This window comes from Aphis gossypii, chromosome 3, assembly GCF_020184175.1.
Source record: "Aphis gossypii isolate Hap1 chromosome 3, ASM2018417v2, whole genome shotgun sequence".
Taxonomy (NCBI): Eukaryota; Metazoa; Arthropoda; class Insecta; order Hemiptera; family Aphididae; genus Aphis; species Aphis gossypii.
Window position 1 is genome coordinate 3352063 of NC_065532.1, and position 24246 is coordinate 3376308.

At 24.6% G+C, this 24246-nt stretch overlaps 1 protein-coding gene across 3 annotated transcripts in view; it reads right to left on the minus strand.

Moving 5' to 3' along the window:
- Positions 1-877: 877 nt before the first annotated feature.
- Positions 878-24246, minus strand: part of LOC114131060 (uncharacterized) — a 154609-nt gene continuing 131240 nt past the window's right edge. For all 3 annotated transcript variants that reach the window (XM_050203222.1, XM_050203220.1, XM_050203221.1), the window contains 4 exons: positions 18489-18590; positions 10054-10162; positions 7952-8236; positions 878-4341 (listed from right to left, as the gene is read on the minus strand). In XM_050203222.1, the coding sequence (XP_050059179.1) occupies positions 4226-4341; positions 7952-8236; positions 10054-10162; positions 18489-18590 (612 nt within the window). In that variant the 3' untranslated portion in view covers positions 878-4225. The remainder of the gene's footprint in view (positions 4342-7951; positions 8237-10053; positions 10163-18488; positions 18591-24246) is intronic.

Consider the following 24246-nt stretch of genomic DNA (forward strand, 5'->3'; position numbering starts at 1 on the left):
ATATTAATAGATATAAAATACTGCAATTTTGAATCTATCTTACCGGTATAGAATGATAAAAATAATACAAAAACTTGCAAAGTTAAAGAAAATTGATTTCTATTCCTATATTGAGTTTTATTTTGAAATTCAAACAAGCAAGTTTATTTAAATATTAACAACGTAAAAGTTGTCATTGATTTGTTTTATATTTAAGTATATTACATTTATTCATGATAAATTCAAATAAATATCTTATTATACAACTAAAATGTTGAATCCTAAACTTGCTTAAACTTCCATATATATCTGTTCGATATAAAATGTCTTTTATCCTTACTATAATAAAATAATTTTTAATTCGAATAAAATGTATAATTTTACGTTTGATTATACGTATTATAAATATTAACCTATTGGTATCGTTATTATTAACTAAATGTATGAAACCATAACGTTTTAATTAGATTTTCGTATTTAAACATTAAAACAAAAAAAAATCGTTTCAAGAACTATATTAATAGTATCTTTCAAATAAAGATTTATATGATAAATAGAGTAAGGAAAATGTTGAAAATGCGGAGAACTCTTATGAAAAATGGAACTAGCTACTGGAAATGTGCATAATATAAAGCGAAAAATTGGTTGCAATTCTGCCGTCAGACAAGGTTGAGCTCAAAATAATATATCACTTCTCCGACGTATGATTAATGTGTTAATTCGTTTTTTCTTGTGCCATCACGTTTTCCTGTCATGGTTGTTATTCAAAATCGAACATTCTCTACCATAAAAAAATATTCGATGGTTGTATATTATAATATTACAATAAGCGGAAAAACTATAGATGTTGTTTTTTTCCGGTTCCTTACGCCCCAAAAGACTCGAACAAATTGAACAATTCATTTTAACATAATTTATTTTATTTTCACATGTTATAAATAAAAATCCAACAAAATTTTAATAATTTACACAAAAATAAAAAAGTACCGTCTCGATTCGATGTACAATATTTTTAGGCTTACAATACATAATTATAATGATTATATTGGCCGAAACGGCACTATGTTTTATCATATAATTAGTTATAACCAAATATTGTAAAACATGTTTTTTAACTGATGTCACAAGGCAAATATTTTGAAATTTCTCATTGAAATTAATTTTTACTGCTATAAAACATACTTAAATTGATTAAAAGTAGTAATAATAACACATGCATAACATAAATCGTTTCGTAAAAATATTAACGTACTAAAATTTATGCGTATTGAAATTATGTTTGTATAGGTAATTAATAATAATAAATAAAACCCAGCCATTGATGAATTTTTTCACCATATAGTAATATATAAAAAAAAAATATTTGTACACAATACTTACAATGGAATGAAATTTGTACATTGTTTTCCACACAATCGAGAATTAAAAAAAAAAAACTTATATTATAATTATTTTATTAGATTATAATAATAATATATTATAAAATAACATAATGTTTACACATAATAATTACATAATACTTTTATCATTTAAAAGTACGTACATGTTTTCAGGTGGAGACGAGTACGTGTATACTGTCTCCGAAAAATATCGAAACACTGTCCCGGAAGATTATTTGACTTAAGTAATCATAAAATACAGTTATTGGTTTTTGTTTTAATGTCAGTAAGTATCGTTTTATTATAGTAATAACCATAATATTGCTGTATTATTATAGAAGATAAATTACGGGTAGGTAAATTTTGATTATTTTAGTTGTCGATGTTAAGTCTTATTAGTTATTATCAGAAAATCGAAAAACAACTTCTCTTAGCGTTATTAAACGAGCATTATGTTTTTGTCTGTGTGAAGTTATCTAACTATTATCTTAATTTTTTTATAACTCTTTTGGATGCCAGCCATTAAAAAAAAAGAACATATATATATATATATATATATATTCTGTCGATTTTCACAGGATGCGTTAAGGTCTTCACCGATCGATTCAACGCGTGTATACAAATACACTTAGTTTACAGTCATAATGAATAAGATGCAAATTTTTTTTCCTTATTATACATCCTTCCTACCAAAAATAAACTCAACACAATTATTCCAAGAATACGTCGATTATTGGTAAATTTAATAATGTTCCTGCCTTTAAACTTTACTTAATAAATTATGGAGTGCTCCCTCTTTTTAACATGACTTGCATTATTCATTAAATACGTTTTCCTGTGCAACATGATATTTAAATGGAGCTTTGCTAGAGAGCTGACTAGATATTAACGTAATAATTTATTTATTTATTTATTTTTACACACATACGCAAAAAATCGTATAATATTAAATCTTTTTCGAAAAAAATTGTCATCAATTCTTTGAGGAGAGATAAATATATCAAATACATTCGTATGAATACAAAGTTATCATCTCAAAACACGGTTGTAAAAATAAAATTATTGTATTTTCAACGATGCTAAATGTTTAATTATTAAAAACAATAATAATACCATTGAAACTTATTATTCGAGATTTATGTCACGATCAATTGAAGTGTACGATGTGGAATGTAATTTATTATTCACTGTAAAATATGTGTAGTACCTACATAAAATACAATAGTTGATGGAATCATACGGGCAATCTACAATAAACTATGATTTAAAGTTGTTATTAAAGTCGACGATAAATTAATAAATTAAAAACGTAAATACGTAATGTATAGGATTTTTGTAATCATGTAAATTTAAATAGGTAATACATTACAGTTCTTTTGCATTTACAATATTATTATGATTTTAGTTAAACTGTTTTCAAATTAATTAGCTCATTTTATTATGAAGTGTCTCTAAATATTGTCTTTTATATATTATATATTATTATGTATAACAAAAACTTGAACCGCAAACAAAAAATGACTCGATCGAGTAATTTTAATAATAGATGTACAATGTTTTAGATAGATACTCGATAGTTTAAGTGTAGAGAATAGTTGTCCGATTCTTGTAAATGTGTGAAAAATATTTTAATAAATACGTTGAATATTTCAAAGCATCATTTAATATTAACCATATTAGATGAACCAAATTTTGATTAAGAATATTTATACGGACATTATGAAAATTTACAAACCCTTCGAACAATTTCCAGACGGCAAACTATATATTTGTTTGGCATGTGTGGAATATTATTGTTAGCCACCAGTCAAAAACTTTTATTGAAACAAAACAATTTCGCAGTCTTTTATAATGAAACTAAAAACATAATATTAATAATATTATACAATGTACAGCCTTACCGTTACGTTAAATTATTTACTTCAGTTAAATGTTAGTTAAAGTTTCATGGCTATGATTAATAATAGTTCTAACTTTTAAGTTATGATATAATATCTAATGAACTTAGCAATGATGTTTTTGTTTCTATGTAAATTGATTATTTACTTTATTTTTTTTACATTCATAGAGAATATTATATTGTCTGATCATTAATACTGATTATATTAAAACCTAAAAGCATTTTTTTTTTTTTTAATATTACAAATATTAATTAATATTTTAAATTTACAATATTATGGAGTACGGTCATTAAATAAAAAATAATTTTTTTATTTATTAAAATTTCATAAATTGAAGTATAAATTAAAATTATTTTTACGTTTAAAAACAGTTTAATAATTATTTAAAATTGTTGTTTCATTTTTCAAGTAACTCACCATACCTATAGTGACTATTATTCTTGTGACAGTATTCAAATACAAATGTGATATGATTAAGTACGTATATGTGGCATATAAACAGTATTAAGTAATATATTACACATATTATCATTGATTGATAAAATGAAAAATGATTTTTTCATAATGTAATTAACTTTTCTTCTGAATTTATTGAACCGATAGTTGTTCACAAAAGTTCAATTAACATAAATATTAATAATTTTTTTACATTTCTTTACACACAATAACACAAAAGTTAAGATCAACGACATTTAAAAGCTATATGTCACGCCTTAGCGAAATAGAATGTTAATAAACTTACACAAAAAAACTGATAATAATTATTTCCTTTTTTTTTCTTCTATATTTATTAGTTTTTACACATCGATAAGTATATGATAGCGATGTCATTATATAGTATAATAAATCGTAACCATTTTATTATTTACATTGAAGACAAAATATATAATTATTATTAGTATGATGGAAAATTATAATATAATATTTTGTATATAGTAGTTAAGACCCACTAAATTCCAGTCCATTTTAGCTTAACATTTGCAAAAGCATATAAATTATTGTAAACATAGCACAATTGGAGATGGCGAATGACCCCGAAGTCGAGCTACGGACCCCGTGTTGCATGGCCGCCGGTACTTCAGCTAAGAAAACATAAAACAAAAGTGTGTAACATTATAATATAATATTATATACATTAAAATTCGAAAATATTGCATTTTGTTATTACATATTATAATGCCGAATAAGAGCGTCGAACAGCGTTTATGTATAAACGTCATATTATATTATAATGTACTGTTCGACACCTCTCTTAATTCGTTTAAACTTAATTTTAGCCCAACATGCAATTTGGTCACTAAATCGCTCCATTATGTTTTAAATCAACATTTTTTTCCTCGCATAGTATATAATTATTGTTTTTCTGACAACAAACGACTGTAAAATTTCATTAGCGAACGAATAAAATTCATTATTTTTACGACCTTGTAATTTGTTATAAATTTTATCCTTAACACATTATTTCACACCAAATATTATTCAACGATAAAGTATGTACAGTTTTATCTGTATGCAATGTTATAAATATAATAATTTTAAATATTGGAAAAATAATTAACCTCGTTTTAATTTTTCAAATGCTATTTCAAAAAATGGTCTTTCTATACCCAAAAATTAATAATATACGATATTACTAAAAAAATCAGAAAAATAAATGGATTAAATCAATACGTGATTATTATTATTTATTATTATTTTATACGAAATCTTGATTATAAATCTTTTTCAAAATATAAGCTTTATATTTTGTATATGTAGATTTTTGTTTTATTTGTTACACTTAAGTTTTATATTATGTCACATAAGACATAACACCTCACTTAATACAATTAATTGATTACAACATAATAATTGTGTATGCAAATTCAGTGCTTGAATATTTATCAGACTGTATGCTATAATTATGAAGTTTAATGTTTTGATATTAGGCACCTCTACCATAAAGTTTGCATTGAATGCGACAACATTTTGACATTAATTTTAGTATAGAATACAAAGTGAACAACTTGATTACAACTATACCAACTATTTCATTCTTAATAAACGCATTACTATATTAAATTATTAGAATTATTTTAATTTTTGAATACACGTTTGTGATGCCTGATTCAAATAAATGTTGATATAATAACCATGTTCGTGACTAGATTAATAATCATTTAATAACATCAAAATTACTCAAAATCAAACTAATACTTATCTGCCATACTTAAGTTTGAAAATCAGTATTGATGCATAAATTAAACTTTACTATATAAATAGTAATTGCCTTACTGATTCTTATAAAATATTTATTTTAAATGGAGTATAAATAATGCAGATTGTAAATTAATATTGTACATTTTATATTAAAACAAAAAAAACCATGTAAACAGATTAAAATTAAATTCGTATAGAAATAAAATAAAATTTTGAAATAAGATAATTTAAATATAATAAATACATGTATAAATATTTGTATTTCCAAAATGCATAGTAATATATATTCAATATACCAGTGGTCATTACCCTTATACGACTTTCGATCTATTTTAAATATTATTTATTTTTTGCAAGCCATATAATAAAATATATATATATAACCTATATATATATGTATATATATATTTTAAATCTGATTGATAGTTAATATTATTTTACGTACATGGATACAAACTGAACAATTTTTAATTTATTTCATTTTACTTTATTATTATATTCATTCTATTTGCTTTTTTAATTAAACTAAATTAATTAATATTATATGTTTTGTTTAATTATTAGATGAATATCAGAAAATTATTTATTTGGAACCCAAACATTGTAAGTCTAGAAATAGGCAAATCTAACTAAAAATATTTTTGGTTAAAATATATTACAGCCAATTCATAAATTCATAATCTTACAACTTTTATAACTTAAAATGTTGTATAAAACATTATTTTGAATGTACTTATCATGTTTATTAAGTAAAATATTAGAGGCATTATATTATTATTACGTTTTATACACCCGCCTACAATTTGGTTTGCTCTAGAAATAAGGTGTCTTAAAAAACGAATTACGCGATAGATGCTTAAATTCAGACATCATTATTTCTACTTAAATTAAATTGAACAACGAGAATTACTTAGCGAGGATTTTAAAAAATAGTAATAGATAAACCGTGTAATCTGAGTTGCTAGTTATCGCTATTCGGTCGAGCTGAAAATTGAACGCAGCTGATCCGGTGGATCAACTGAATATTTCCGCGCCAAAAATTTCTTAGTAAAAATATATTCTATAGTTGTATATGTATATTTGTTTATTTATTTAGTCTTTTTTCGTTACATTAAAACATGTACTGAATGTATAAAACGGAAAAATACGAAAATAAATCAATATATTCTAAGATAAAATATAACACAAACAGTAGCTGTACATATAATATATTAAAAAATAACAATAATTACCAAATACACTATGCTTTTTACCTAGTTTCAAAGAAATTTAATTATTGTTAACTTGTTGTGATCACTTTGTTACGAAAAATTAAATTAAGACTAAATTATTGATTTATAACATAGAACATAATTAATGTGATAATACAATGATTTTAATACTATCATGCAAGTACTAAAATGTATTTATAATTAATTTTAATAACTGACATTTAAGTATACATTACTATTAAACATTAAGAGAAATCAATAAACCTAATAAATATACTGTCCAATATTGAAAAAAAAATATTATTAACTAAAGTGAAAATAGTATTTGTGTATTTTATGAACAATGTTTTGTAAAAATTTCTTATTAATTTAATGTTTTGTTTGTTATGACGTTTATAAAGTTAACTTGCAGTTTTTATAATTAATATTTGTTAAACCTTTATTTGAAAAACTAAAATTAAATGTAAAAAAAAAAAAAAAGAAAAAAATAATTGTAAGAAAAACAAGTACTAAGTTCGTAGAAATAAAAACAGCGAGTCTGAAAAATTAATTTTAATGGTATATTATATTTTAGCGAACTTATTTCAATATTAGATTAATTCATTTTTTCTTTGTAATATTACTATTTCTTCTTAGAACAAAATATTTATCATACATTGCAATTAAGCTATCAAATACTGGTTCATAAAATGCGATACATTAAAAATTTTTAATTATATTTCCCATACATTATTTCGTTCGTGGGCGAGTATACGGGAGACATGGAGGATGGATCTCCCATGACCTTTTTTATATATTCTTTATACTTACCCCAATAAAAGAAAAATTAAATAATTTTTTTTTTTTTTTAGGAAAATTATAGCTTGTTTTTTGAGGTACCTATATATATAATCCCTTCTCTCCCAATGAAAATTCTTGTCTACGCCACTGATTTTGTTGTAATTCTCTGCAGTAGCGTATTCGAATTTCAACTAACCTGCAAGGGGAAAAGTTTACAACTTTTTAATAACACTTGATATGGAGTGCTCCTCTCAAACGTTAACGGTAAGATTTCTTGCGATTTCTTTTTAATCAGTGATATTTATTTTTAATTGTAATTTGTTTTGGACTGATTTTTCGATGTTGTATAAAAAAAGAAACCCATACCTCAACTCGCAAAAGTGGGAGGTTATGTTTATCCGCTCATATTCACTTGAAATACGCTACTAATCCACGTCCAGCGGGCTTCACTGCGCTTTATTTATTTACGTTTACACAGTTTATCATAATATTATATACTAACATTGAAGCACGTGCACGTGAATCGTGGCCGGCGATATGTTTTGTGGTTGACATGTGTAATTGCCGCTGTCCGACGTATTTGTGTACGGCATAATCAGGTCGCTTTCCGTGCTATTGATGTGCACGACTAGGCCCCGATCCGTGTCAAAATTGATCATCCGATCGGAATGGTACCAGAACACGAATAGCGGGGCTTGCGTTGACCCCTGTAGCCGGCACACAAGTCTTAAGCTGCTGCCGCTCATAATGTACAGGTCCGGTGAGCCGAGGATTTCCGCTCTGGCCTCTAAAAGGACGCCATGAAAAAACAAAACAAACGAATCAAAAATTAAAACCGTTGTGTGGAATAACGCGTAGAATATCATTTTTTGAGAATGCAGAGATTAAAAAGACAATCTCTTTTAAAATGCAGAGTGTTTTACCTAGCCTAATATTGTTAGCTTTTATTTTTTATACAATAATACATAGATATTTATCTCCAAATTGTCATTTTTAGAAGGTTTAAATCTCCTTAAAAATCATATTTTTAAATGGGTACTTAAATTATGTTTACCGAAGAGTTGATTTTTCAAATGAGTACCGCCTTTTTAATCATAAATTACTATAAATGGATGATTTTTTTTTTTTGATAATATTGACGTATCTAAATCTAAATTCAAACCAGTAATTTCCAAGTAATTAAACTTTGCGTAGGTTAAGGTTATATTCCTTAAAAAGTTGACTGTTCTATACTGATATTACTACAAATGACTTGAATATCATGTGTTCACTCAGTTTTTTTAAGAACACCGGCTGAGTATCATATACTTTTCATCAAGTTTTTATAAGAACTCCCGGCTTGACTAAATATACGAGTACATAAATATTAAATAATCTCGAAACATTTTGGATATCAAATAAAACAGAAAATTTACAAGTCTAAGAAAAATATAAAGGGAAATAATGGTAAGTTTGACATATATTACATATGATACTATAAAGTCAGTCGACTAGTTAAAATTTTAGAAGTATAATAATATTAATTATAAAATAACTGTACTCTATTATGGTATAGTACTCTAGTGAATATTATTATGTTTAGACATTTATTTAAGTTTGTGTATGATTATTCAAATAGGTTTTGAATATTTTGATTCAAATTTCTTGGTTCTGACACAATTTAATTTAGAGGTTACAAAATAAATGTAAATGTCGTAGAGTTTACTTAAAATTTAAAATTTTATTTTTAAAATGTTTATATTTTATTTAAATAATTTTTCTTTTATTTTCGATGAATCTTTAGGTATGTATGATAAATATATATTTATTAAATATGTTATTAATTTATTATACATTATTATGTACGAGTAAAAGACCGACTGCATATTATGTTAATTTTTTTTTTTTTTTGAATTTAATGCTCATGGTATTTTCAAATGCATCACTTAATTTATAGGTAAAGAAACGTCAACTCGTGAAATATTCGAACATAAAATAATGGATTATGGACTGGCATTTTATCGTAAAAATTGAATGAAAGAACGCTTGAATAGTTTTATTCGTAACAGTGCACAATATTTCTAAATTAAACTATGAATCGATGTGTGCATTGTCAAATATCACAAAATTTGGATCAATATGTACAGTTTATATGTATGTAAGTAAAATGTGGAGTGAACAGCCATAATACTAGGTATATAAAATGTTACAATGTATACGACGTTGTACATATATTTTGCTCTCGTCTTAAAATTTGATAGAATGACGCGCCTTTCACACGATCTCCCGAGAATTTCATATTATCCATCAATGTCAATACAAACTTACGAAAAGTCTTCCAAGTTTTTTTGTTGTAATAGTTATTTTAAATATATGAAATAGATGGCTCTGACACAAAAACAATCGACAAAATTAGGCCAGGGTTGCTCAAAATTACTGATTTCTAAACGTAACTTTTTTATTTTGATTATTTATTGTTTTGAATAACTGTTGATATTAATTTTATTTTAAATACTATTTCATATAAATACACCCGTAATAAGATAAATTATTTTAAATCCATTAAGAATTTTGCGTCGATATTTGCTTATACAAACAAAAATTGTAATAACAAAACTTACTAACCTGTGACTTTTAAATGTACAAAATTGCTGGTTGTTGGATGTGTGGCTATACGACATTCATACAAACCCGCATCTGATGCTTCCACTGGCGTTATTTCTAAATTCCATGTCTAAAAAATGTAAACAAATCATGATTATCTATAAGCGTATATATACAAATAAGTATAAAATAGTTTTTTTTTTAATGAAAAACATTAAAATATATTAATTAATTTCAGATTGAAATACATTTGAATGCTAATAATTAGCATAATTATATAATTTGTAATGTATAACGAAAATTTCAATATGTTGACGTACTGATAACAACAAATACAATAGTTCAAGTAGAAAACAACTAGTGTATAATATAATATATCAAACAAATTGTTTCCCTAAAATTGCTCAAAATATTTTTATTTAAATAATTAAATATTCATAACACAAGTATAATATTGACTTAACATTGCATTAATATTAATGGGAAAAACATTTCGTAATTAGTTTCGATGAGTTATAAGACGTTGCAAAATTCAATACTGAGAGGTTGAAGAAATATTTAACATGTTTCAGTGATAAATAGGTAATAAAATATTAGTATTCATTATATGATACTGATTACCGACTTACAACGATTAATACAATAATGAATATTATGAGGATATAGATAGGTGCGATTTAATACTTTGTTACTTAATTTTTATTCTTATAACAATAATTATTTCAATTTTTCACTTATTCATAAATACCAAAATATAAAAGAGATATTTAGATGCAAAACACTTTAATTAGACGATAGTCTTAAAATTGTACGTACAAACTAAAAACTAATATTTTAATTGTTATTTATTATGTTTATTGTTAGTGTTCGAAATTAAATATATTTTCGTCAAAAATATAAAAAATAATAAATCACCATAAGTTTAAATTTAAAAATATTTATTTTTATTGCAAAAAGTTTTTTGGGGGATTTCAGGGGTTGGAAAACCAATTGATTTTACAATATTGTTTTTATTTCTCCGGAAACATATTTTGAAGCAATAAAACTATATTATAAAATATTGTTATGGCCTATGGGCATATAATTTTTTTATTTTTAAGCCTCAATATGGATTGGCTATAGTTATTATCTAGCATTTTTCATTCCAAATTGTTTATTCTTATTAAAATACTATCAAACATATTCTACAATTAAATAATTGTATTAATTTTACATTAATTTCTTTATAAAATAATGAATTGCGCTTTTAATTAAATTAATGCTTAAATGCTATACAAGAACAATATGAACATTGCAATTCAAAATAAAAGTACTTCTAAATATGTATACATTATATTTACAACGAAAGTCATGTTACACGAAGTCATTTATAATTATATAATATGAAAATTCCTTTTACTTAACACAAACTCGCTCTCATTGACATTGTGTAAATCATATTACGAATGTATTAAAATACAACACACCATAATGTTGTTATAAAATATTATATCTACAATTTAAGATCTATAGCAATATCCAAAATTAGATGTTATCCAAGTATAAATTATTCTAGTAAAACGTACTGTAACATTACGCTTGTTAATAGTTCAGAAAATATTAAACATTAACATAATGTCTATGATTGTTATTATTATACGATACAAATTAATAATTTTTAATTCCTCTTTTAAATGTATAATATGCTATTAAACACAATAAGCTAAGCTACTAAATTATTCATGTATATGAAATATATAAGAAATGATTGAGCAAATTGAACTTTGTCACGATATTTATTTGTTTTAAAAATTAATAGTTCATAAGATCGATTATTACAATACGATCAAAAATAAATAATCAATTATATTAAAACCTCTGATATAACAGAATCGCTTAGGATCAACAATTTTTTCGTTATAAAGAGTTGTTTTCCGTCATAGGGATGTAGAATTATATTATATGAATTGGGACTATTGACATTTTCCGTTATAAGGAGGATTTCGTCTAATAAAGTGTTCGTTATAGAAAGGCTTTACTGTATATTATTTTTTGGAAGATGAACTTAGTACAAATGCTTTATAGTTTATACAGATCACTTTTTTTCCACCCTGTATATAAAGTAAAAGTAATTTATTGTTATTACACAAAAAATATATTTATTGTAATGGACGTATATAAAAGGGTATAATATTATAATTTATCGTTATATATATGTATCATGTATTCCAATAGTAAACAACATTCGTCCAAACAATTCCAGCTGAATTTATTATTGTATTACGTCAACCATATGAAAACTAGAAAAGATAAATTCACTTATACTGATGAATAATGATTACTTATAATAATAATAAATAATTATTTAATAACAATAATTAATTTTAGTTTTTTAATGGAGAATAAAACTATGTATGATGTACTAAAGCAATATATGTTATAAATTTGACTATACAGTGCATATAATTAATACCTATATAACTTTCATGATTTTTAATTGTTTAAAATATTTTTTTTATATATATATATATATATAGTTATTGTACCTATATCAAGCCAAACATTATAAATTCAATGTCAAAATATTAATATATTATATTGTGTGCGCATATTATAAATTAAATAACTATAAATAAATTGGTTATTTAGATTTTTTTTCGTTTGAATAGAGGGTTATAAAAATACAGATTATAATCTTGAATATTAATTAATTATAATGGAAAAAAAAAATCAACAATGAACCTATTTTACATACACAAAACACCATCTGAAAAAATATAAACTAAGTTTAAAAAGAAATATATTAATAATACATTTTTATTATATGTATATATTATAATAATTATTAATTACATTGTTGGTTTTTATGGATTACCTATTTTAAATTAATTTAAATTAAATTTGTTATATTATGTTTAATGATTCTATTTATAAACCAACACTAAAATAATTAAATAATAGGTACATGATATTTTATTCATTTCCTAACAATATTAAGACGTTTGTGAATACTGTAACAATTAAATTAAGAACAATAAATTGCCAATGGTTTGTTCCAGTGCAAAAAAAAATCTTAATAGTATTCTTACGTTTTGGGGTATTTAAACATTATACAATTTTAAAGATCAATGCTGTTGCACATTCAAATGTTATTTGATTTTTTCGTAAAACGTTGTTATATTTTTGAACGTTATTCAATTTTATGTTTTAAGTTTAACGTTTAAAAATAAAAATAAAATTGTAAACTTCAATGTAATTGTATATAAACACGATAATTAGTTGAATTACAAAAATAAACAACCCAATAAACAATTTAATATTTATAAATAAAAACCACACTACAATATTTTTTTTAAAAAAGCGAGTAAGTGGGTACCTCTTTGCTGTACATTAGGTGCCTTATGGACCACTATTATATATTATATATATATTATAGAAGTATTAAATTTGAATCCAATGATGGGCATCATTGTATACGAAAAACGATTCTGAACGAAGATGATTTGTCAGCGTAGGATATAATTTCCAGTGGTTGGTGTAAAAGGTGGTTTATGTTTTAATGGCCTGAATACACCAAAATTTAAGTTCTTTTATAATTATTGTAAGATAAACTTATGAAAAATAATGTATTAAGTTTTCAACTCTTAGCTACTTATGCAACATTTTTTATGAATTATATCTAAAAAAATATTTCCAAAATATTCATGATTTTGACTAACTTTTGTCAATATTTGAATTTCAAATGCTAATAAAAAAAAATATGCCTATGTATTCTTATAATTTTTTAATCACTATAAGAATAACTTATGAGAAACTTTGTATTAAATTTTCAAGTATTTTGACTCGGCCAAAAACATTTTATCGACACTTCAAAAAAAAAAATTTAGAAAAATTTAAAATTTCAGTTGTCTATAAATAACTCAAAAAAATTAAAATATTTTGAAAATTAAATCATGTAAAGAAAATGATAATCTAAATAACTGGTGAAATTTTCAAGTATCTACGACTTATACTTTTTGAATAATAACAAATATTTAAAATCGTTTGAAGATAAATCGTTATTGTTACGCTATTTCGTGAAAATCTAAAATTCAAACGCACCTAAAACTTTTTCTATAATGATGCTTCGAGTTTTCTCAATAGCTACTTGAAAGAAAGTTAATGGAACACTTAATGTTGAATTTTTTATTTTTAAATATAAACATAAAAATTTTTGTGATTTTTCAACTTTAAAATTACTTGCAAATTTTCGCAAATTTGACATATTCGTAAAAATGTTAACTCTAAACGCTTATAAAAAAAACTGTGAGAAACGATTTTTATTTTTTTTAACCTTCAATAAGAACAACTCATAAGGAACTTTGTATTAAATTTTCAAGTTTTTTTGGTTATCCAAAATTTTTTTATCGACACTTCAAAAAAAAATTCTCATAAAAATCAAAAATTTCAGTGGTTTATATAAACTCAAAAAAAGTCAAAAAATTTTGAAAATTTAACTGTATATAGATAACACTAACATTAACATTTGGTGAAAATTTCAAGTATTTACAGTCATTATTTTTTGAGTTACAGCAAAATAAAATTATCGATTTTGTCTAAAACTGGTTTTGCGTAAAAATTCCTGTTTTTCTGTTACTTTTTCAGGGTTTTTCCTGACGCTTTTGAAAACTACTGGAAATTTTTTACTTTTGATCCACCAAAGTACCAACTAGATTCACTTTCCTATCAGAAATGGGGCTGAGTTTAAAAATCGAAGTACTTTTACTGCTCCAAAACGTGGTGAAAGCACAAAAAAAAAAAATATAAAAAAAAAACACTCATCATTGTAAAATCAATACATTCATCACTCCGTTCAGAATCTAAAATACAAACTTTAAATTTTTTATACTTATAAGGTTAAAAACAAAATGAAAACAAATTTAAATTTTCAATATTGATAAATGTCATAGGTACGAATATAGCGTAAAAACACAAACTTTATTTTATTAAGATTCTTTTTAATAATTTGTTTATGTTACACATCATATTATGTTTATTATTTATTATTGATTTAAGCATTGTTTTATGGTACATTGAAATAGAATTTTTCCTTTTTGTGTATTTTTTTAACATTTTATTGTTATAATAACATTATAATATAATAGATTAAGGCCTGGATTTTGTCTAATCATTAATTGCAGCTTTAGAATAAGTTAATATATTTTCAAAGTGTTGAAATAATTACCTACACATCGTCCTTATTTATTCTATAATTTATTCGAGCCAATTAAATTAAATTTAAAAATTATGATAAATCGAATAGAGTGTATTATAGTATTAAAGTAATAAAACCACAATAGTGAGTTTTACCATGAAATTAACATTAACGTTTACTTTTATTTTATTTTTATTTAAATTTCAATGATAATTTTTTAATGAAACAAACTAATTTAAGTATCAACTATCAACTATTCTGATACACAACAGTAAGTACTAAGTATTCAATAGTCATTAATAGTAGTTATACAATTTATATCTATTGTTTACGAAAAGTTTTAGATAAAATTAATTAATTTTAAATTATATTGATTATGTGAGTAATTTATTTTTTAAATGTCAAACATAAATAATTTATGGTATATTTTATAGATTTTGAACGAAGTGATGAATGTCTTAATTTTACAATGAAATTTTCATCAAATGTGAAATATTAGTGTTCTCTATACACAGAAAATACAAAAATTGTGGGTGCCCAAAAAAACGTAAAATGAAATACAAGGTTTCTCATAAGTTATTCTTATTGTAGTTAAAAAAAATAGTTAGAGGTTAGTCACTTTTTCCATAAGCGTTTAAAGTTCAAATTTTTACGACATAATATTTCAAAATCGTGAAATTTGAAAATAATTTTGTAGTTGAAAATTCATATGATTTTTTGTATTTTTTTGTAGCTATGATGGAGAAAACTCGAAGCCTCATTATAGGAAAAAAATTTATAAGCATTTAAATTTTAAATTTTTATGAAATTGCATAACGATAACAATTTTTCCTCAAACGATTTTAATTGTTTGTTATTATTCAAAAATTATAAGACGTAGATATTTAACTCAAATATATTAAATACTTCTGTTTTCAAAAATGTACGTTTATTTTATCAATTAATTAACCTAATAATCAACTATTTATATTTTATATGCTCTGAGGTATGTTCTAGAATTAAAATTATTATTTTCCTATAAGAGGAAATTATTTCCATAGATGTTGATTCTAACAAATATACAAGACACGACATAGTAAATTTTATGAGTACTGGATAATCCATTTAATATTTTGTTATTAGTAATTTTAGACTGAATTAATTTATATTTATGAAACTTAAATGTAAGACTATTAAATATGTCCATTGTCCATTCTATATTTATTTAGGATTATTTTATATTTAAATTTAGATATAATAAATTTTGGAATTTAGTTTGTATAAACAAGAATTTGCTTAGTATTTCTAAAAATAATTATAAAATATGAATTTTGTCGACATAAGCTTGGTTAGTGGTAATAAAAAAGTGTAATACGTATCTCTGTTCAGAATTATGTTTCATCTTATACAAGATTTATTATTATATTCAAATTTAATACATACGTAATAAGTTCAGTTTCAAGGTACACTTAACACTAACAGAGAAGTTACCTACTTAACAATTTTTTTTTTATGCAATAAAAAAATATTTTTTGTATATTATCTAAAACCATTATATACTATCATTTCAATTATTTAATTTCTACAAAATTTGGACTTAAAACAATTAAAACTCTTGTACACATACACATACGTTGTGAGTACCAACAACCCATGTATTGTGTTGTTAATTTTTTATTATAACTTAGAGAGATAAGAAAAATATTGTAAATATAAATAGGTACCTAGAATTTATTATTTATTTCGTTATTTATATGTATGTTATGTTTTATAAATATATATATTATATAGGAACGTTTTCTACTGCAAGAAGGTAGGTATACTGTAATCCAAAGCGACACTATGATCTGTTTAAAGGCACCACAAGTGGACCCAAAATGGGCTATTGTCACCCTTAATTTTTTATTAACTTTTAAGTTATATGCAATTTGTATTATATCACAGATTATATGCTATTATATGTGCATATAATAGAAATTAACTAATAAATTATAAATATTTAGATCTGGCCTCGGGTGGAATTTTACCTGCGGGTGCACTGTACTGAAGGATACAATCAATATATTATATTACCGTACAAATACATACAAAAGAAAGACGGTTATAATAATTAAAAAATAATAACGATAAAAAAAAAGTAAAAATGAATTTTTGTAGAAATATGTTGTTTTTTAACGACTTAGGATTACATAAAAAAAATATATTTATTTATAATGAGTGTCTTACTTTAAATGGATCCTTCGGTATATTATACATCACAATATTAATAGCTAACTCTCATAATTTTATATTTAAAATAATATTTAATATAGGTACCAAATAGATAAGCCAAATATATCATGATATTTTCCTTCACTAATATTTTAAAGTCTTTAGGAAATTCTATAGATTAAGATATATTTAATTTTTTATTTAAAATGCTGTATATGCGTAAGTATTAATTTTAATCTTTGTTTTCATTACGTTGTATTAATATCTATACATATTAGTATCTTATACTGTTAATATGTAAATTGAAGATTTGTTTCCGTTATAAACAGTATTATTATTATTATTATATTATTATTTAGTTACCATTAGTTAACATGATAAATACTTATTATAATATACAAAACTATTTAACTACTATTAAGTTAAAGATTTTTTTTTTCTAAAAGGTAGAATTTGCACTTTATTAAAGTCTCTAATGGGGCCATTGTCATTATTTTTACTGATTACTTAGACTGATTCGTTTAATCCTTTTTTCTCCCTCATTTGGCTTTAGTTCTATTGTCAAAGAGCCAAAGTGGGGTGGGCGCGTTTAGTTTTCTACGTGTATTGACATATTTACTGCAATTCGGGGTGTTGACTGTAAAAGTGCTTTATCTTTAATTGTACAGAGAAATTGTTCAAGATTTATACTGATGTCTAGAAAGTGTTAAAACGCTCCAAAATGACGGAAAAAACTAAGTACCTGTAAAGTCATGGACGTGTATTTATGCATGTGAAATAATTTATTCACTGATATTCCTAACGATATTAGCAACGCATGGCTCCGACATTTTATACTGAATTATTGTGTTAGTTTTAGTCATTGAGTTATAAAGGTTCATTTTCACTTCACCGTATACAGTTTCGTATATTGTAATATAATATTATATATTTATATAGTATATATAATTTAGAAAATAAATCTTATAATTGTATTTTGTCTTACCAGTAATTTGAGTATAATATTTCGTTTGTATAATCATTTTTTATTTAACTTCAAGAATAATATATTGTGAGCTTTACTAAACTAAAATTAAAATTATAAATGGCTTACCTTTAAATGTCTGGTGTGGTCAACGTAAAACCTTTTGTCGCTGCTATAACTTCTCATCCCTATTGTTAAAATTGTATAGTCTATCCGTCTGACCCAAGACACCTGTGAGCAAACAAATGAAAACACCAGGTTATTACGTTTAATATATTTTATCATATTTCATTATTTTTAATTTAATAAAATTAAATGTATAATAATGTTTTTTATTAATATTACTTTACAGTTATTAAGCTTCAGTACTTTTATAACGATGGTCAAACATTTCGTATTTGGCAGTTGGTATTATGCCCCTCGAATTGATTTAGTACTTAGTAGTGATATCATATTATACAAACTCATCACAACTAAAATATTTACTTATCGTAGGTAAAATATCGGACAGCGTGGTTAGGTTTAATGTTTGTCACACATAAACCATGTAACGGAATTACAGCATGAATATTTTATAAACTATATTTCGTATTGTTATTGTATTTTATTGACATACATTGTACATTTTTTAAAACATAAAACACGACCATGCCATTGAATATATTTGATATATTACTGTTATTTTTTAGTTTGACGTATGCGATTGAAAAACTCTGTTGTTTCAATAGCAAAAACTTTTTGTTTAATTTTTACTCACCATTCATGATGTGTACGTATTATAATAATAATATTATTATTAATATACTTAAAAATACTACTAAACCGAATATTAGTGTAATTTTATCTACAAAACTGATTCAATTTTATTATAAATAGAGACATTTCTATAATGTAAACACTTATTATTTAAAAAAGTATAAGATTTATTCGAAATTGCCTTTTTTAAATTCAAGATACTAACATAAATACTAACATAACATATTCTATAACATTTTATAATATTATTACTATTAGAGAAACTATTAACTTTCGTTTTTATACGGTAATATAATATATTAAAAAATGCAAAATACTTTTTTTTATGAATTTTGACGTTGGAATTTTCGCACTTGTGAGATGATTTAGTATTATTCATTAAATAAGACTAAAATCGTCTGTCTACGATTTTTTAATTAAAAGCATGAAATCTCTATTGAAAATATATTACACAAAATAACCATTTTGTATACATAATAATTATACTATAATATAATTAAATAATTTTGTCCAGTTATGCAAACAGTTGTAGTTAAAAGCATTTCTAATTAACAGTTTTTGAAATAATTACTTCTTGTAAACAGATTATTGTATATTAAAAAATAGGAAATATAAACCATACAATTCGTATAAAATATAGTTATAGTATTATACCTACAAATAAGTTTTTTAAGTTTTTTAAGTTTGGTATATTTGTAATTTAATTATAAAGTTTATGATATGTATGATACAAATTATTTGTAAATATTCACTTGCAAAGTTACATTATAAATAATAATATAAGATAATAAGTCAGATTTACAACTATCGATAACTATTCAACTGACAGAACAATCGACTGGCAACCAAAATACCGACAAGACAATCAACCGTCTGCAAGGTAAATCGGTCAACATCTAAAATACCGATAATAATATATGTAGGTAGTCAATTAATTTCACTTTTAATTTATATTTTAATTTTAAAAACCTGTTCATCGTCAATATTAAAAATGAATATTTAAATATAGTTTAAGGCATCCAAATATTATAATAGTAAACATCAGGTATTCAAAATATTATCATTTGTCTTTAGTAAAGACTAAAAATAATGTGGTTTACACTGAAATTATCGGAGAATATAATGTTGTAGAAAAAAATCGGTCATGAAATGAATAAACCGTCCAAATAGATTTAATAATGTTCTTATCAAAACATTTTATCGTGCGACAACGAGTACTCAATTGACACAGTACCTTTTCTGACTATGTAAATTTAACTAAGCCATCGAATATACATGCTGTCTCTATGTGTATTTTATATAATTTAGGCAAATGAAGGAATATTTTAATATTGTTCCGTCACAACAAGGCATGAAAATTTTTTTGTCAAAGAGTAAATAGTAAAAGATAAAAATATAGATGATCTCTTTCATTGAAATTGTGGAAAAAAAGTTCTTTATAAATACAAAGGGCATGCATCCACAATTCTAATTGATAAAAGACATAAGTTGAAGTCCAACAAAGATCATATAATCATTCTGCAGAAACTAGTCGAGCTCCAGTTTCTATAGAAAATTCTATATAATATGGTAAATAACAAATTTAATTGTCAATCGATTATCTTGTCGGTTAATTGACCAAGAACAATACTATATTCAAGACAGTATAGGATGACTATTAAAAGAATCGTTTAGTTTAGTTTTTTTTAAAAACAATCTAAAATTAAATATTATTTTCAGTTTTAAAAATAAAACCAATCAAATAATTTAACTATTTAATATCAGAAAGTCGATGAAAATCGGTCAATATTTTTTACCAAAACGTGTTATTAAGAGTACAAAATAATACGATGTATAATTTTATATGTACACATAATATTTATAAACCTTATTATAATAATATTATTTTTTTTATAAATGTGTTTTATAGCAGAAGTAAATTGTATAGAAATGCTCAGTGGTGGTTTTTGGAATTTTTTCTAGAATAAAGGAAGTCTTAGGATATTATTATCTTATAATATACTAAGCCAAAAAATGTTTAAACCATTAAAAATGTATTACTTAAAATTTAACTATTATATAAACGAAAAAAAAACTTAAAGCATAATATTAAGTCATTTAAAAAACATATGATTGTTTAAAAAAAATAACAAAAAAGAAGTAGGTATATTTAATTTTTTTTTAAAAATGACTAAAAAATAACACAAATTAGTTATAAAAATTAATTTAATTTTAAAAAAGAATTAATTACCATGTAGTTCTCTATAACTAAAGTAGTATAACTAGCTCTATATTGTCTGTGTAATATTTTTATACATAAAAAACGACTCTCTACATCTACTAAATTGATCGGTGCATATTTCATACAAAATTTTTCAAATTACAACACTAAACCTTAAATTTTGAAACGATCGATATCGATGTTATTGGCATACTGACCGTGCAGGTATTTTTTTTTTTTAAAGTAAAAATTTATATCATAGTGGTTTCATAAATTATAATCGTTATGAACCATCAATTATGGATTCCACAGAGAAGCAATTAGGCTTAGATACAATTTTAATAATATTTTACACGTTAGCCAGCAGTGGACGAATTTGAGATTTGTCAATCTACACGAAAGTACGAAACACGTAGAGTCGCCGACAAGCTGAAGTAGTTGACTGCGTCGTATATATTTTATGTGTTACGAGTAATAGATATACACGAGAACGTGGAGAACGGCAGTCGAGTCGTCGAAGTCCACTTGTGTACGGTTTTTGGCAACCGTTTACACCATCATAACATTATACCAAAACGAACACAATCTTAATTTTAGGTCAACATTTGTTTTTTCTCCCCCCCCCCCTCAGCGCGTGTAGTGCAGTCTACATACGTGTATTTAAATGGTATGCAAATTTAATAGCGGTTACATAACATGCCCGGGGATGGAATTTATAAATGTACACGCGCACTAGTTCGCGTAGAAAGTATAGAGAATTGCAGACGGAGAAATTGTAGAGATAGATAAATAGTGTGAGACGGAGAGAGCTAGGATGGCGGTAGTCGGAGGGAGTGAACTCCTCGAACGGTCGGGAATCATCCACCGTCGACCGGACTGTAATACCGCAATTTCCCCGCCGTTTGTCAGTCTCCGAAATGCGCTCAAGACACAACCCTCCCCCCTCGAAACAACCTACAAAGGCGTACGCTAAGTCTGCTCACCAACGGTATTCGGTTGTATTTGTTCATGTCGTCTTCGTCGTCGTCGTCGTAGTAGTAGTTGTTGTTGTTGTTGTTGTTGTTCACATTGTTATTGTTTCAACCACCCTGCCCGCCCTGTTCGTATAATAGTCTTGCACTAGCTAGCCACACGTCTCGACGTCTTTCCGCTTGTCTCGCGAGATACTGAGTCGGCACGCTCGCGAAACGGCCGCTGAGAACTTATATAGAGTATGATAGGCGATACGAAGCACGAACTTATATCGGAGTTTGTCGAACAGTAAAACCATCGAGTCATTAGGATAGTATGTTTTTCCGGTTTTCCGATTTCGTGCAACGATTGTAGTTCGTGGGTAACGGGATTTGAGGTACCGGTCGGTCGCTGAATACTTATGCCATAAATAAAGGATATATTTATAATAATATGCTTTAGCGCATAATGTTTATTGATTGCTGAAAAACGTACAATTTATAGTTTCAAAACTGTTTCGATTCCTTATACAGTTTTATGATTAGTGAACATAATATTTGAATGTAGGCCATAATGTCTACATTGGGTGTTTTTAAACAAATTTTTCTATACCGTCATTGATGAATGATTTTAACAATTAACGTCGTTACAAATAGTGCATTTTGCTTATTACCTTTAGTGTGAGTTTTGTAATTATTTATGAACATATACATTCAAAAAGAACCAGCTAATTCTGCAGTTTCGACAGAAGTAATTTACAAAATTACAATAGCACTACATCAACATCAAATAAAACGATATTGTTCTAAGTTATAGCTTGGTAGATTAAAAAAAAAACATTTCGGACTGGACACAAAATAATTATAACAAAAAACTATATTGTGATTATATTTAAATAGATCAAAGATTTTTTACATAGTTAGAATAAAAATAACCATAAAAGTCTCTCTATTGTATAGTTTCACCTAAAATAAAATTTGTCTTTTAGAATCAGTGTACTTATTAAAATACTTATATTTTACGGTCAGTATACCAATCGCATTCCTTATATTATTTTACGGTCAGTAAACCAATATTTCGGTTGCCATTTATAGTTTTACCTTCATGCATGAAAAAATGTTTTTCCTGATATAATTCCACCAACATTGAATTACCATACACTATACATAAACTTTATATGTTAAAATAATTGAAAATTTAAAACGTATATTGAATTTATCAATCAAAAATTCTCTAACATATTTTAAAATATGAATAGCAGCAAATTGTTATCATATTTTTTTTTAACAGTACATCGGGGCTTTTATAAAATGTCATTATAACTAACATACACAAGTTTGATAACTATAATAGTCGAGTTCAAGTTTGTATTAGCATTAACTATAAATATATTTATCGGCCTAATATGTTCCTTACACTAAAGAATACTTTTTGGTATAATATGGAGTGGTGCGATGATGATAATATTAGATATTTTTTAATGTATCATTTATTTTTAGTATATATTTTAAAATAAGTGTTCATTTTTGTTTTTTTTTTTTACATTTTATTTAATTAAAGTAACTAACATTTCACTGGGTATAATAAATAGTAATTTAAAATTTTTTCAATTAAAAATAAGAAACAGCTATTATTAAAGTACAATTATTGGTCAATCAACCCTGAAAATGACTGAGCGTAACTGGTCAATCGACCTTAAATGTTTTGAGCTCGATTGGTGAACTCTCGAAAAACCAATTTGGAAAATAAACGATTCTGAGCATAGACGATGTGTCAGCTCCTTTTTCTATTGTTATTTTTTAAATTTATATATATACATCACTTTAAATATAATATGATAGGTTAAACTAATTTTTGTTAAAAACATCGCATAGGTATATTGTGCAATTTCGTATCATATTATATTATCGTTATTTTTATGATAACAATGAAAATGGTGGAATAATGAGTATTATAATGGTTTAAATATCTTAAAATGTA